Raw genomic sequence first — 14,504 nt, forward strand, 5'->3', positions numbered from 1 at the left:
CTTAGGAGAAGGCGACGAAGAAGACGAGAAGCACTGTCTCAACACTTCCTTCTTGGCTCTATCCAAGGCAGCCTGGGAGCGAGCAACATGGAATCTGCCGCAGGGGACGCCTGACCGGTGGGGGTTCTCCCTAACCTTCCTGCGGCTTTCGACTTTCCTCCTCCACTGGGTCTGGGAGTCTGGAAGAGGTCTAGGCCTAGAAGCGTTAGTGAGCCGGTCAGACACACCCTCCACTGCACTAGGGGCACTGTACTTATCACTTTCACTGTCACTCTTACCTTTATAAGAGCGTACTTTGCTCTCGTTACTCCTTACTGCGTTCTCCGAACACGAATCTTCGGGTTCAAAGCTAGGAGCAGGGGCTGAAACAGGAGAAGGAACTACATCTACTGTCGGGTTCTCAACATCAAGTTCGCTAACAAGAGACCTACTTGAACTCCTGGAAGAAGCCTTACGCACTCTATCCTTCTCTAACTTCCTTAAGTAGGAAGAAAGAGACTTCCATCCGTCCTCATCCAACCTTTCACACTCTTGACAAGGGTTAACGAAAGAACATTCATTCCCCCTACAGTTCATACACACACTGTGAGGGTCTAAAGACGCTTTAGGAAGCCTCACCTTACATTCACTCTTCGAACATACTCTAAACATAGAAGATTTCTTAAGTTCAGAATCAGCCATTATGAGAAATAAACAAAGAACAATCCAAAAAATGATCCAAAATAGCGTATGCCAAGCCAACGAACAAAGGGTACATCACCAAATTAGTCAATCTAAGAATCGTCGGCGACGAGAATAAATCCACTATCGAGAGGACTTAACAACAGGTGCTGTTAAGCCGGCGACAGAGAAAAATCTGACTGAAAAGGGGGGTTGGTTCTTACACCTGCCACCCAGCAGCGGGTAAGGTAGATCACCTGACCTACCTGTAGCGTGTGCCGCGAGTTTTGAATTTTCTGTCGTGACGTCAGAGTCGTAAGCTATGTATATATCTGGCAGGGAAGTTCATGTACAAAACTACTGTTTTTAATATACCACATGACAATACCTAAAGTGAAAGTAGATACTATACCCTAAGATTTAAAGGCAAAAATGTTGGTACCCTGTAAAATTCAACATTAAGTACTTTACGGAGGAGGCGAAGTTCTGGTATGTTGTTACCATAGTGAAATACAGGGCTGTGAAGTTTGAAATTGAAAGAAATTGCTATTACATTACTAGTAAGCATATTCTGATTAAACATCTATCTAGCACATGCATGGGAACTTAACCTTAACAAGCAATGGAGGTGATTATGAAGGAGGGAGAATATAAAACAATGATTGAAGTGTGTGTGTGTGTGTGTGTGTGTGTGTGTGTGTTGGGAAGATAATTTTACAAATAAGTCAGTTGCTGAGAGATGTGATGTCCAGAGAATTATGTTAATATCTCTGAGAATCAGACATTTAGACATGTGGAGAAGGGAAGTACAGCAGTTAGTTACAATAGTAGTTGATATGGAACAAAGATCAGTATGAAGGTACAAAAGTAATGAAAATCATAGAAATAAGTATAATAGAAGATCAGAACTAATATGGAAATTTAAGCAGAAAATGCATGAGACCAAAAAAGAGTTGACAGAGCTCAGTCCAAGTACAACCTCTTAAATGAAAAATCAGATGCACATGTTAACGATGATAATGAACCTTAGCCTTGAAGACAGTTAACCAGGTTTAAAATTATAGTATTTGAAATACAAAACGGTAAGAGAAAAACTTAAGTTTTGCTATAAAAAGATGATGTGTCTAATTTTTCAAGAATATGATGTGCTCATTAATGTGATTTTTATATGTTATTTTCATAATATTTTATCTCAGGATATTTGATTACAGTGTTCATATATCAGTGAGTAATTACATTTTAGTATTTAATTCATTTAGTATGATCTATTTTTCTTTGTATTTCCATTTCATTTCACTTCTTTTACCTTGTACAATTAACTCTTGTCTCTAAGTGATTTTGTTTTCGTTTGAACATGAGTAAAGTACAAAAAGGTACAATTACTTACTGCAACCCCTCCCCCCCACCCCACCCACACACACACTCTCTCTCTCTCTCTCTCTCTCTCTCTCTCTCTCTCACTACCATTATGCAATTTCTTTTTATTGAAAACATTGTATGGTCTTTTTTTACCTTTCTTTTATTGTTTAATTATTTTCTTCTATCTTTCCCACTGTCATCTATTAATTTAAATTTCTAAAAACCTTAATTTCATTCTGCAACATTCTTACATTAGCATCTAATTTCATCTAATTGCTTACTTGGAAGTTACTACCAATGATATGTACGTACATAGGTTCCCAGGAGTTGGAGGGGTTCTGTTAATTTCTTTTTTCTGGGCTCAGCTCGTGTCGCTGCGCGAAATATCCTTTAATCTATTATTTCTAGGGTAAATGTACTAACACATACCAGAGAATAAATAAATAAAGAAAAAGGTCAGTACAACTGACTCGCTCACCCTCCAAGAGGGTGTCGGTATGAACACTATGGCGAGTGAGACCACTACCACGAGCCGATTGCCAACAGAAATCTCCCACTACAAAATCCCCACAAGAGGAGAGCCGACCCACAGAGTGGGCAGCAACTACTACTACTCCATCCCATGCTGCCGACTGCTGCGCCTCTGGTGGCCATCCTTTTCAGTTAGCGCACACTGTACACACATGCCCTTTTTTCTCTGTGTTATTTGTGCCCTTAATTTTGGATTTATTTATCATGGAGCGTGCAGCCATCGCAGCAGCTAAGTTAAGTACTCAATGTTTATTGCTATTTGGTTTTTTCCGTCCCTGAGCCCGTATTTGCCGTTTTTTAGGTATAAATACGAACTCTAGGGCGGAAGCATGGCAGCATGGTTCTGCCTCGTGGCGGGTTCGTTCTCGGTCTCCCATACCCAGAACATTCCCTTACTTTAGTACGCTCTATTTTTATTCATCCTATTTGTTTTAGGGTACAGTCTACACGGTTTATGTCATGCATGCATGTCTTTTTACCTTATGTAGGCTCCTTCTATCCAGACCCTAGCCACGGCTCTTAGTATCGGCCCCGGCTAGCTTTGAGTGGTAGACTTTCCCTCGGGTTAGTCGTACACTCCTGGATTTTTTTCTCCTACTATTTTATTTTCTTTCATTCAAGATTTATTTATTTTATATTATGTTTATGTTAGTGTAGGCGTCTGGCTTTACTTAGCCTAGGTTATGGCCCATTGGGCCCACATGCTACCGCTCTTCAGTTCGGTTGCTTCCCGATAGCATCTCTCTGATCAGCCGGTTGTGTTTTCTAGGCCTTGTTGTTTCATTGTTTTGTTGTTACCGCCCCGTGGTCACTACGTGATCACGGAGCAGCCAGACGCCTGTCCAGTCATCTTCCCCCCTCCCGCTCTTCCATAGAGTCGGGGGGAGGGTTGGTCTGCCCACGCTCAGCTCCGCATACCCGGAGCCTGCCTCCCTCTCCCCCCAGGCGGAGGGAGTAGAGGGACGGGACAGACCCAGACTGGACTCGACCTCTCCAGCTTCTCGGTCCGGTTCGGATGGTAAGGGGGGGGGGTACTGGCCTTTCCCCCTCCTTCCGCGCTACTCCGTCGCTCCGTTGCTAGCGCGAGTCTGTGTGCCCTCTCGCCCTTTCCCACCTTACTGGGGCTCCTTTTCTACCGAGCCCCGGCATCCAAGTGGAAAGGTGCTAGTCCACCCCGCAGGGTGGACCGGGGCATACAGTTGGTCTCTACTAACCCCTCCCTCCGTCGCGCTGAGTCGCGACACGCTCCGCCACGCACGGACTTAGTCCGGTACGTTCGAATTTTATAGGTTTAAGAATCTGTTATGTTAACCTAGTAAGTTTATCTTAAGCTACCTTAAACCATCCCCCCCCTCCCTTGTCTGCCTCACCGGATCTCTCCGGGGTTAGAGCCTATTCAGGCGTTAAGGGAGGGGTTATGCCCAAAATTTTTCCGAGCTCCGGCATGCAACGGAGTTCTTCTGTCCTTTAGCCTGTAAGTGATAGCCTTTAGGATACTCATGTGTCTTTTCACTTACAGACCACCAACTGTGAGCATCCGGGATGCGCCGCCACACTTCAAGATCCCTGTGGACATGAAGTTTGCCGGTCCCATGCTCCATGCGCGACTCCGCACGGGGACCTCCAGGTCTGGTATCACGAGACTGCACCACTGTTTATGATCTGGTGAGCAGCTTTTAGAACGGGGTAAGTAGTTCCAACTCCGTTAGCCAGTCCCCAATTTGTTATAGTTCTTAAGTTTCCTAAATTCAATCTTTCTTAAACTTAAGATAAAATACAAGGGGTTTTTGCATCCCCTATAATTTTAAGTTAAGCTTTTAATTTAGTTTTAGTTTTAAGTTTAATCTTAAAATCTAATAAATACCCTCTCTTCCAGGCTCCGGCCGTGAAGGATACCGCACTGGCAACCCTGCGGGCCTGGGTCGGCGGTTTTGGGAAGAACGCCGCCAAGGGTATGCCCTACATTCTTGAGAAGAAGTTGGCGGTACTGATCTTCCCCGGAGGCAAGCCAACGGCTACGTCGACCCAGCAGAGGCGGCCCCGACTATCGCTTTCCATTCCAGCAAACAAATAGCTATCGCTGCCTCGTTTGACGGATCCAGGCCAGGACATCTCCTCGGAAGTCGCGACATTGGATCTTAATATCGAACCCATGGTAGGTGTAGACGACCTATTGGTCGAGGTAGGTACGTTGGACGCCCAAGGAATGCCCTTGGGTGCCACTGGATCTTCTACCCCTGCAACCTCTCCATCCTTCCAAGGCTTTACAGGTACAGAGTTGTATACTTCTCCTGATGCTTCAGTTAGACCCAAGGTCAAAGGTCAACCAGTAAAAACCTTGACTAAGACGTCGTCGTCGTCTAAAAAGACGGCGTCGGCATCATCTTCATCTCGTAAGTCTCCGGTTAGAAATCCTGGAGCAGAGAAGTCTAAAGCTTCTGGGTCCGCTCTAAATCCTCTAGGAGTAGATCCTCCAGGGAGAGATCACACACTCCAGCGGAGTCAACAGTTCCACTACCTTTGGTTCCGGTTCAGAGCCACCCGTCCACCTCCGCAGCAGCTCCGGCTTTGGATTCCAATGCTGGTCTATTGCAACAAGTGGGCGATCTGGTTGGTTCTCTGAAAACCAGTATGGAACAGATGTTCTCCCGGTTGTCTGATAGGATCAACTCTCAGGACAACATAATAGCCAGACTGAGCCAAGCTCCACTAGCTTCTCCCCCACCTTTCAGCACAGGGGGAGCGCAATTGCCTCCGTATGACTCTCTACCTCCGTTCTCTATGAACAATCCGTGGAGAGTAGCGTCATACGCCCCCTTCCAAGACGGGCTTATCTCTATCCCGGAATGTGGAACTCGGAGGATTGAAGACTTCGAGTTCTACCCGGAAGACCTTCAGCCTCCGTTCATCGGCTACGCCAGGCTCACCGCCTCGGCCATGACTCGAGACGATAAGGTACGAAAGAGACAGTCCTCTATTCACGAGATCAGGCTCAGAGAGAATGGCTCAGGTGTCTAGAGGACATGGACTGTTCCAACACGAAGATACAACCATTTAAGAGTCCTTTTACGATCTTTACAATGGAAGAGAGTACCCCGCTCCCTTTCTTGACAAAGATCGCTACGACCACCATTCCAGCAGCTCAGAAGGGGGATTCGATGCCTCAGCTGAAAGAAGCGGACCCTACGTCTCCTTTACTTCCCTCAGCCGGTGAGTTGTGGGAAGATCTGCCCAACACCTTTTCGGCGGGCAAACTCAAACCAGACTGTGCTATGGAGCAGTTTGGTGAGAAGCTGCCTAGGCTTCCAGATAGCCTCATTCAGGCAGAATTTGATGCCAAACAAATATCCTCCAAGAAGCAACGATTCGGCATGAACCGAATAAGTTGCTTGCATCGAACATCTGGGGAGCAGACCTCTTCCCAGAGGCGGTGGTGAAGGAGGTCCAGGCAGAGGCTACGAGACTAAACCAAAGCCTTAAAGATCGTTGGGGTCTTACGGCCAAGAGACGCCAAGATCAAGTGGTCAAGGGTAAGGCTCAAAGGAAACCCAGACGTTTCCAGCCTTACCAGAAGAAACAGCCACGCTTTACTCAGCCGGTTCCAGCTGTCCCGTTGGTGCAAGCAGCCCAACCTTCTACCTCCAAGGCTCAGTCGCAGCCAATTTATGTCATTTCCCCCCAGCCTCAACCCTCCACCTCTTACGCTCTCTCTCCAGCCTTCAATCAAGTCTTCGAGGGTCAAGCTTCCCAGAAGTATGACCGCTCGAGTAAGGGAGGCAGAGGTAAGCGATCCTTTCGTGGGAGAGGATCGGGAGAGTCCTTTAATAGAGGAAAGCATTTCAGGGGAGGCCGAGGAGGCTACCAACATCAATGAGGACTTTCAGGTAGGAGGGAGGCTGTTTCACTTCCGCCACCGGTGGAATTTCAGCAAGTGGGCGCAGAGCATTGTGTCAAAAGGCTTGGGTTGGAGTTGGGTAGCGGACCCGCCCCCATCCAGACCTTTCCGCCAACTTCCATCCAAAGAATTGACGGAGTATGCGGAGGACCTCCTTCAGAAAGGAGCTATAGCGAGAGTCAACAGATTAAAATTTCAAGGACGCTTGTTCAGCGTTCCAAAGAAAGGCTCACAAAAAAGAAGGGTAATCTTAGACTTGTCCCGCTTAAACTTAGCCATTCGCTGCGACAAGTTCAAGATGCTCACGATCTCGCAGGTACGGACCTTACTTCCCCGTGGGGCCGTCACCACCTCTATCGATCTTACAGACGCTTACTATCATATCCCTATTGCAAGACACTGCCGTCCGTATCTGGGCTTCAAGATAGGAGACCAGACATTCTCCTTCAAGGTAGTTCCTTTCGGGCTCAACGTAGCACCCAAGGTGTTCACGAAGTTGGCGGAAGTAGTAGTTCAACAACTAAGATCGCAAGGGGTTATGGTAGTAGCGTATCTCGACGATTGGTTGATCTGGGCTCCAACAGTCGAGGAATGCCACATAGCAACACTGAAGGTGATTCAGTTCCTGGAATATCTAGGCTTCAAGATAAACAGGACCAAGTCAAGACTCACTCCAGAGTCAAACTTTCAGTGGCTGGGCATCCAATGGAATCTATCCTCCCATACTCTGTCGATTCCATCAGCCAAGAGGAAAGAAATAGCGAAGTCAGTAAAGCAATTTCTGAGTCACAAACTTGCGTCAAGAAGAACTCAGGAAAGGATCCTGGGTTCACTCCAGTTTGCATCAGTGACAAACATCTTGATGAAAGCCAAACTGAAAGACCTAACCAGAATCTGGCGCTCACGAGCAAATGTCAGGTCCAGGGACAAATTATCCTCAGTCCCTCAGATTCTACGGAATCGACTCCGCCCGTGGGCGAAAGTCAAGAACTTATCGATATCAGTGCCCCTTCAGTTTCCTCCTCCGGGGATTACCATCCACACAGACGCTTCATTAAGCGGTTGGGGAGGATATTCCCAGTTCAAAAAAGTTCAGGGAACTTGGTCACCTCAGTTCCGTCAGTTCCATATAAACGTACTGGAAGCAATGGCAGTGTTCTTGACTCTAAAAAGGTTACGTCCGCCAAAGTACTCCCACATAAAGCTAGTCTTGGACAGCGCAGTGGTAGTACATTGTATAAACAGGGGAGGCTCCAAATCACGTCATCTAAATCATGTCATGGTAGCCATCTTCTCCCTGGCGGACAAGTTCAGTTGGCACCTCTCCTCCACCCATATAGCTGGAGTGAGAAACGTCATAGCAGATGCTCTATCCCGATCAGTACCTCTAGAGTCGGAATGGTCACTGGACAACAGTTCGTTCCAATGGATTCTTCAGAGAGTTCCAGGCCTACAAGTGGATCTCTTCGCATCCCAAGCGAACCACAAACTCCCATGTTATGTGGCCCCCAACCTGGACCCTCTGGCCTATGCCACGGACGCCCTGGCCCTAGACTGGAACAACTGGGAGAAGATTTATGTCTTTCCTCCAGTGAATCTTCTCATGAAGGTACTGAACAAACTCAGGACATTCAAGGGTCAAGTGGCTCTAGTAGCCCCAGACTGGCCGAAGAGCAATTGGTACCCTCTAATTCTGGAACTGGGTCTTCGCCCTCTTCGGATTCCCAGTCCCAGGCTCTCCCAGTCAGTACAAACGAAAGACTGTGTTCGCTTCCTCAGGAATCTAAAAACCCTAACTTTATGGATTTCATGAAGTTTGCAGCGAAAAGGGATGCGAATATTGACCCTCAAAACATTCTCTTCTTGGAATCCGATAAAAGAGATTCAACTTTGAGACAGTATGATGCTGCTGTCAAAAAGTTAGCAAACTTCCTGAGAGAATCAGATATTAGAATCATGACAATCAACTCAGCTATATCCTTTTTCAGATCTTTATTTGAAAAAGGCTTAGCAGCTAGCACCATTACGACAAACAAGTCAGCCTTGAAAAAGATTTTTCAATTTGGTTTCGACATAGACTTGACAGACTCCTACTTCTCGTCTATTCCCAAGGCTTGTGCTAGACTTAGACCTTCTGTAAGGCCTACGTCAGTATCATGGTTCTTAAATGATGTTCTAAAGCTGCTTCAGAAACTGATAATGACACATGTTCATTTATAATGCTCTTAAGAAAAACTCTATTTTTATTAAGCTTGGCCTCAGGAGCTAGAATTTCAGAACTGTCGGCATTATCCAGAGACCCGGATCATATTCAATTTCTTCCCACAGGGGAAGTACTACTTTCTCCGGAACGTAGTTTTATAGCAAAGAATGAAGATCCTTTGATGAGGTGGGAACCATGGAAGGTAGTACCCCTTCCACAAGATATATCTCTTTGCCCAGTATCGACCTTACGAGCCTTTCTGTCTAGGACCTCCTCATCCTCATCGGGTCCTCTCTTTAAGAGAGAAAAAGGTGGTACTTTATCTATTAAAGGCATCAGGCAGCAGATCCTGTACTTTATTAAACAAGCCAATCCTGACTCTTTTCCAAAAGCACATGATGTCAGGGCAGTAGCCACCTCAATTAACTATTTCCAACATATGAACTTCGATGAGTTGAAAAAATATACTGGATGGAAATCGCCGACAGTATTTAAACGTCATTACTTAAAGTCCTTGGAAGCTCTGAAATTTTCAGCAGTTGCGGCGGGTAACATAGTTTCCCCCGATTCTGCCTAATCTTTAGTAGAAGATCCAGTCCTCCTTTCTACCTGTCTCACCCAATAGTTCGTCTATGCCTGCCTTGTTCATCTACGGTTACCTTGTGTCTTAGCTGCTTTTATGATGATATGGTGGGTGTCCCTTATTTTTTTGCTAGGGACACTCACAATTGATTGTATATATTGATCTCTTTGATGTGATCCCCTTATTTTTATGCTAGGGGATACATCTTATTTACAATGATTACGGGTTTTGTATATTAAGTCATATACATTCCTTCATATATTATATTATTATTATTGAAGTTTGTTCTGTTCAAGTTATTGTCATAATTGCTTTAGAGTTCTTGGTACATATCGATACACAGATACTACTATTAAACATATATTCCATGTAAACCCTGTATATATGCAAATTACGTTAATTTAAGAAATATTATTAGCATTAAGTTTAATTTAAGCAATATTTCTAATTTTGTATCATTGTGTATATGTATCTTTATTAGCAATTATATTCTTTTATTTTATTTTATCTTTTATTTGAGACCTCTTTTTGTTTTGTTGATTTTTCTTTACAATCTTGTGCTATTTCTCTGGTACGATTTCGCGCAGCGACACGAGCTGAGCCCAGAAAAGGGATTTTGACGTAAGGAAAAATCTATTTCTGGGCGATTGGCTCGTGTCGCCAGCGAAATATCCTTTAATCTATTATTTCTAGGGTAAATGTACTAACACATACCAGAGAATAAATAAATAAAGAAAAAGGTCAGTACAACTGACTCGCTCACCCTCCAAGAGGGTGTCGGTATGAACACTATGGCGAGTGAGACCACTACCACGAGCCGATTGCCAACAGAAATCTCCCACTACAAAATCCCCACAAGAGGAGAGCCGACCCACAGAGTGGGCAGCAACTACTACTACTCCATCCCATGCTGCCGACTGCTGCGCCTCTGGTGGCCATCCTGAAGTTAGCAGACAATCTTGAGCGAAGGGATGGGTAGGGCGGGATTTCGCTGGCGACACGAGCCAATCGCCCAGAAATAGATTTTTCCTTACGTCAAAATCCCTTTATTGTACCTAGTTTTTTATATATAACTTTCATTTGAAATTAAATCAATTTCAAAAGAGATCTTTTTAGTTCATAAGGAGCTCATTTATGAGTAATCTATACGTATAAAAATGGATGTGTGCTTGCGTGTGCGCATACGTGTTCCAGCATAACTCTGGAGAGCACTGAGCAATTTCACCCAAACTTGGTATACATATGACTTACTATTTAGAAAAGAATACTGTGGGTCGTAAAACATCACTAACACCAAAAGGCACCAAAGGGGGATGGGGATGGGAAGGGCTTTCCTGAAATGGGTCTGAGGGCAAAGTAATTGAAGCAACAGTCATTCAAAGCTTTCCCGGGCAGCACTGGGTTGGTCAGCTAACCCATGTTAAAATTGGGCCTTCTTCTAACTGATCACCTAACATTCTATATCTGAGGAACATAACCTATAATTACTCAAAACCATCATGATTAATAATGATGTTACAGTAAAATATGTAATTAAAGCTTACCTTATAAAAATTTCTAAGCATTAGCGTTGCCTCTTCACGAGCACCCTCTAACGATGCAATGTGATGGTCAGGCAGACAGGCAGGTTTTCTACGTCCACTAGAGCCAACACCAATTAATTGTTTTAAGACAAGCAAAGCTAACTCAAGAGTGGCAACCCTTACACGAGAATCTGAAATGTAATACAAGCAGTTAATTATTCACAATGAATTTACAGATTCCTTAAAACATAAAGCTGACTGTAAAAAGCTTGTGATATATTCCAGAAGCCTGTTATGTCACCACCAAATAATTTTGAACACCTACACAATCAAGATATGACACAAATGTAAAATTTGTCTGCATTCTACTAGAAACAGATTTTCTGGCTGTAGGAATTCTGCTCAAGTCTAACAAAAAACATGGAAACTTGAGCAATAACTGTTACATACCTCAAATAAGTTCTTAAAACATAGTGGCTTCATTTCAAAATCATTAAAAGATAACTTGGAACTCACACAAGCACAAAAGCAAATTAACTCCACTCAAGAAAATATTAACCTACAGCAATCATACCAAATGTTCTACATGAAAGGGAATAAAAGAAAATAGAATATCCATTCACAGTGATCTGAGAATAACTTGGAATGATTTGCCACATTTCAAGACCAACATTCCCTGTATTTCTTGTATGTAAACTCTATGAAGAGCTGACACCTTTGATATTCTTATGTTGAAATTTCCAATTCAAGCAAGTTCTTATTACAATACAGTACCTGCAAAATTACAACAAGACCATTCATTTCATTCCAACTTGGCCATCTTGCAATTTTTTTTTTTTTTTTTTTTTTGAAAAAACCATAGGGGAGATATAAAAGAAATGGCACACTCCTAAAGCAGAGCAAAAGGTGACTGCAAATCTCCCTTTAATTTTAAATATGGATTTGAAAACAACAGTGGCTTGATTGTCTAACCCCTTAGAACATCCACACAGACACTGATAGAAATAGTACTTACTGTACTGGCAGCTCAATGTAATGATCTCCAACATCTTGTCAACCACATGGGCATTGTAGCTTAATGATGCATCTGCTGTTTCTCTCTCTACTTCTGTTAGTTCTAACAATTCTTGATTAACACCTGCAAGAGCAGATCATACTTATTGTCAACTATATATACAAGCAACTTTCAATATGAAAACAAACAACTGTCAGTTAAGTGCTAGTGTTTCTTGTGATCTTTTGGACACCGAATCCACAAGTCTACACCATGCATAGAATAATTTACAAACTTTGCACCTGCAATACCAGTAATCAGACTCTGCAATTAAAATATGGTTCACAAGCTACAAGAGTAGAATCATCATGCACTGAATTTTATGCCAAACATTTTAGCTGCAGCACAAGCCTAACCAACATACAGATGTGTAAACCTACTGTACTGACAATAAAACAATATATTACATTTTAGTTTGGAAAGAAACTGTCAAGTAGCAATAAATAACAGAAAAATTAATGTACAGCTTTGACAGTCACAAAAAACAAACTCATTGTTGTAAGGGCATATGGTATAAGCAATGGATGACTGAAGACTGCCGATGGGCAAATATTAAAAATTACTATCCCTTCAATAACTCAAGTACAATGTTTTGTTGATTCTTCTACTTTGTTTCAGAGCCACCAGTTGACATTAATTCAATCTCACTTTCACCTTGACGTTGCTTATGTAGAAGTATTAAATGTATTACATTATACTTAAAAACTTTAAAAATATTTTTGGTCGTCTATATAATTAATAAAAAAAAAACACAAATTCTCTTATCAACTTAACTAAAGCTTCACACTGGTTTACTTCATACATGTTTGGAATGTTATTCTCTTAACTAGACTGAATCATTTTGTAGTTCCTCTTCCTGTATTTTCAACAATTACTTAGTCTTCCTCTCAGCCCTAAAGTACTTTTGGTCACTCTTCTCAATAGTATTTTGGCTATATTCTTTAAGGCTTAAGATGAGAGTTCACCCCTTCTGCCCATAGTGAAACCACTTTAAGACCACCACTTCCCCATATTTCTCTTTTAGGGATCAATTCGACCATTAGACCTACTGCTAATATAAAGATAATTTACCGAGTGAGGTTCCAGTATTTTCATGGAACATACAATAAATTGGGAAAAAAAATGACAAATTTGTATTTTTCATAACTAACAAACCTGAGGTCTTAACATTAGGATAATACTAGCGCCAAGCTGGAAACTGGTAGAATTAAAATTAAACGTGTGAGATCCAGGGAATATTGGCATCTATAACAGGTCGCGAGGCATGCATTACCCAGAATGCCCTTGGCGTCCCATGACCCGCCAGTTACACTACCAACCCAGTTTAGACTGCTAGAGGGGTGGTTCGAGGTGGGCCTTTAACTGTTAAGACCTCAGGTTTGTTAGTTATGAAAAATACAAATTAGTTACAAATTTGTCATTTGTTCATATACGAAACAAACCTTCAGTCTTAACATTAGGATAGACTTACTTACCGGTGGGAGGTAAGTCTCTATAACTGACTGGGTGTTTGCCACCTCTATCCATTTCCAAATATTAGGAGTATTCCAAGGGAATGGACTATTAACCCTTGAACCAAAGATATAAGAGAATCTATTGGTTTCCCTCACTGGGTGCTCGTATCATGCCATGGTTTATTACACTCTGGAAGATGAAGAACACTCCATGCTCCTAAACCACTCTTGTCCTTTGTATCTGGATCTATTATCACCCCTCTCTTCCCTATTACCGAGAAGAGTGTGTTGCTACTGAAAAGTATACTATACTCTAGATTATCTTTACAGTATGGCTGACCACCTCACTTGCATCTAGTCCGTTCCAGCTTATGATGGTACTCTCCTTCATACTGCCTGTAGGTAAAGGAGTAGAAAGAAAGTAGTAAAGAAGAAAGACCAGTCATCCCATTCATTCTACTTTCATACCTTCATCTTAGACTAGACACAAACAGACCCGCCAGGGGTACCGGATGAGCTTTACCACTTGTTGGGCCGCCACCACTGGACCCCAAAAAAACTGTCCAAGGATCTATGGGCAACATCTCTTAAATAAAAGGAAGTGAAAGTTGTTTGGCATTTCCAAATACCAGCTTTCAGAATTCTCTCCACAGACATATTCTTCTTGAATGCCAAAGAAGTGCTCAAGCCCCTGATGTCATGAGCTCTAGCCCTCTCCTGGCTATTTGACCCCCTGTCTTCTATCATGTAGGCATTCCTGATCGTTTCTTTTAGCCAAAACGATATTGTATTTCTGGACACTTCCTTTTTGTTCTGTCCTGTACTTACGAACAGCCTCCGGCACCCCGGCCTGAGGTGCCTTGTCCTTGTTAAGTACTCTCTTATTACCCTGATGGGACACAGAAACATCTCGTCTTTGTCATTGTCTATGAATTCTGCCAGAGAAGGTATGGAAAAGGAGTCGAATCTGCCGTCCGCTATTGATGGGTTTTGAGTTTTGGCTACGAATTCTGGAACAAACTCGAATACCTCTCAAATCCTTTACGATATATGACAGGCCGTGTAGTTCCCCCACCCTTTTGGTTGAGGCTAGGGCCAATAAGAAGACTGTCTTCAGGGTCAGGCTCCTATCTGTGGACTGCCTTAGTGGTTCGTAGGGGGGTTTTGTAAGACTACTCAGTACCATGGTCAAATCCCAATCTGGGGCTTTTAGTTCCTTTGGCAAAAAGGACTGCTCAAAAC

The 14,504-nt window shown here is 43.1% G+C and overlaps 1 protein-coding gene across 8 annotated transcripts in view; it reads right to left on the reverse strand.

The window, feature by feature from the left end:
• Positions 1-14,504, reverse strand: part of LOC135201768 (protein CLEC16A homolog) — a 208,954-nt gene that overhangs the window by 135,711 nt on the left and 58,739 nt on the right. For all 8 annotated transcript variants that reach the window (XM_064231008.1, XM_064231011.1, XM_064231009.1 and 5 more), the window contains exons 11-12: positions 11,770-11,892; positions 10,776-10,945 (exon numbers count right to left, since the gene is read on the reverse strand). In XM_064231008.1, coding sequence (XP_064087078.1) covers positions 10,776-10,945; positions 11,770-11,892 — 293 coding nt within the window. The remainder of the gene's footprint in view (positions 1-10,775; positions 10,946-11,769; positions 11,893-14,504) is intronic.

The sequence above is a fragment of the Macrobrachium nipponense genome, chromosome 28 (assembly GCF_015104395.2).
Source record: "Macrobrachium nipponense isolate FS-2020 chromosome 28, ASM1510439v2, whole genome shotgun sequence".
NCBI classification, from domain to species: domain Eukaryota; kingdom Metazoa; phylum Arthropoda; class Malacostraca; order Decapoda; family Palaemonidae; genus Macrobrachium; species Macrobrachium nipponense.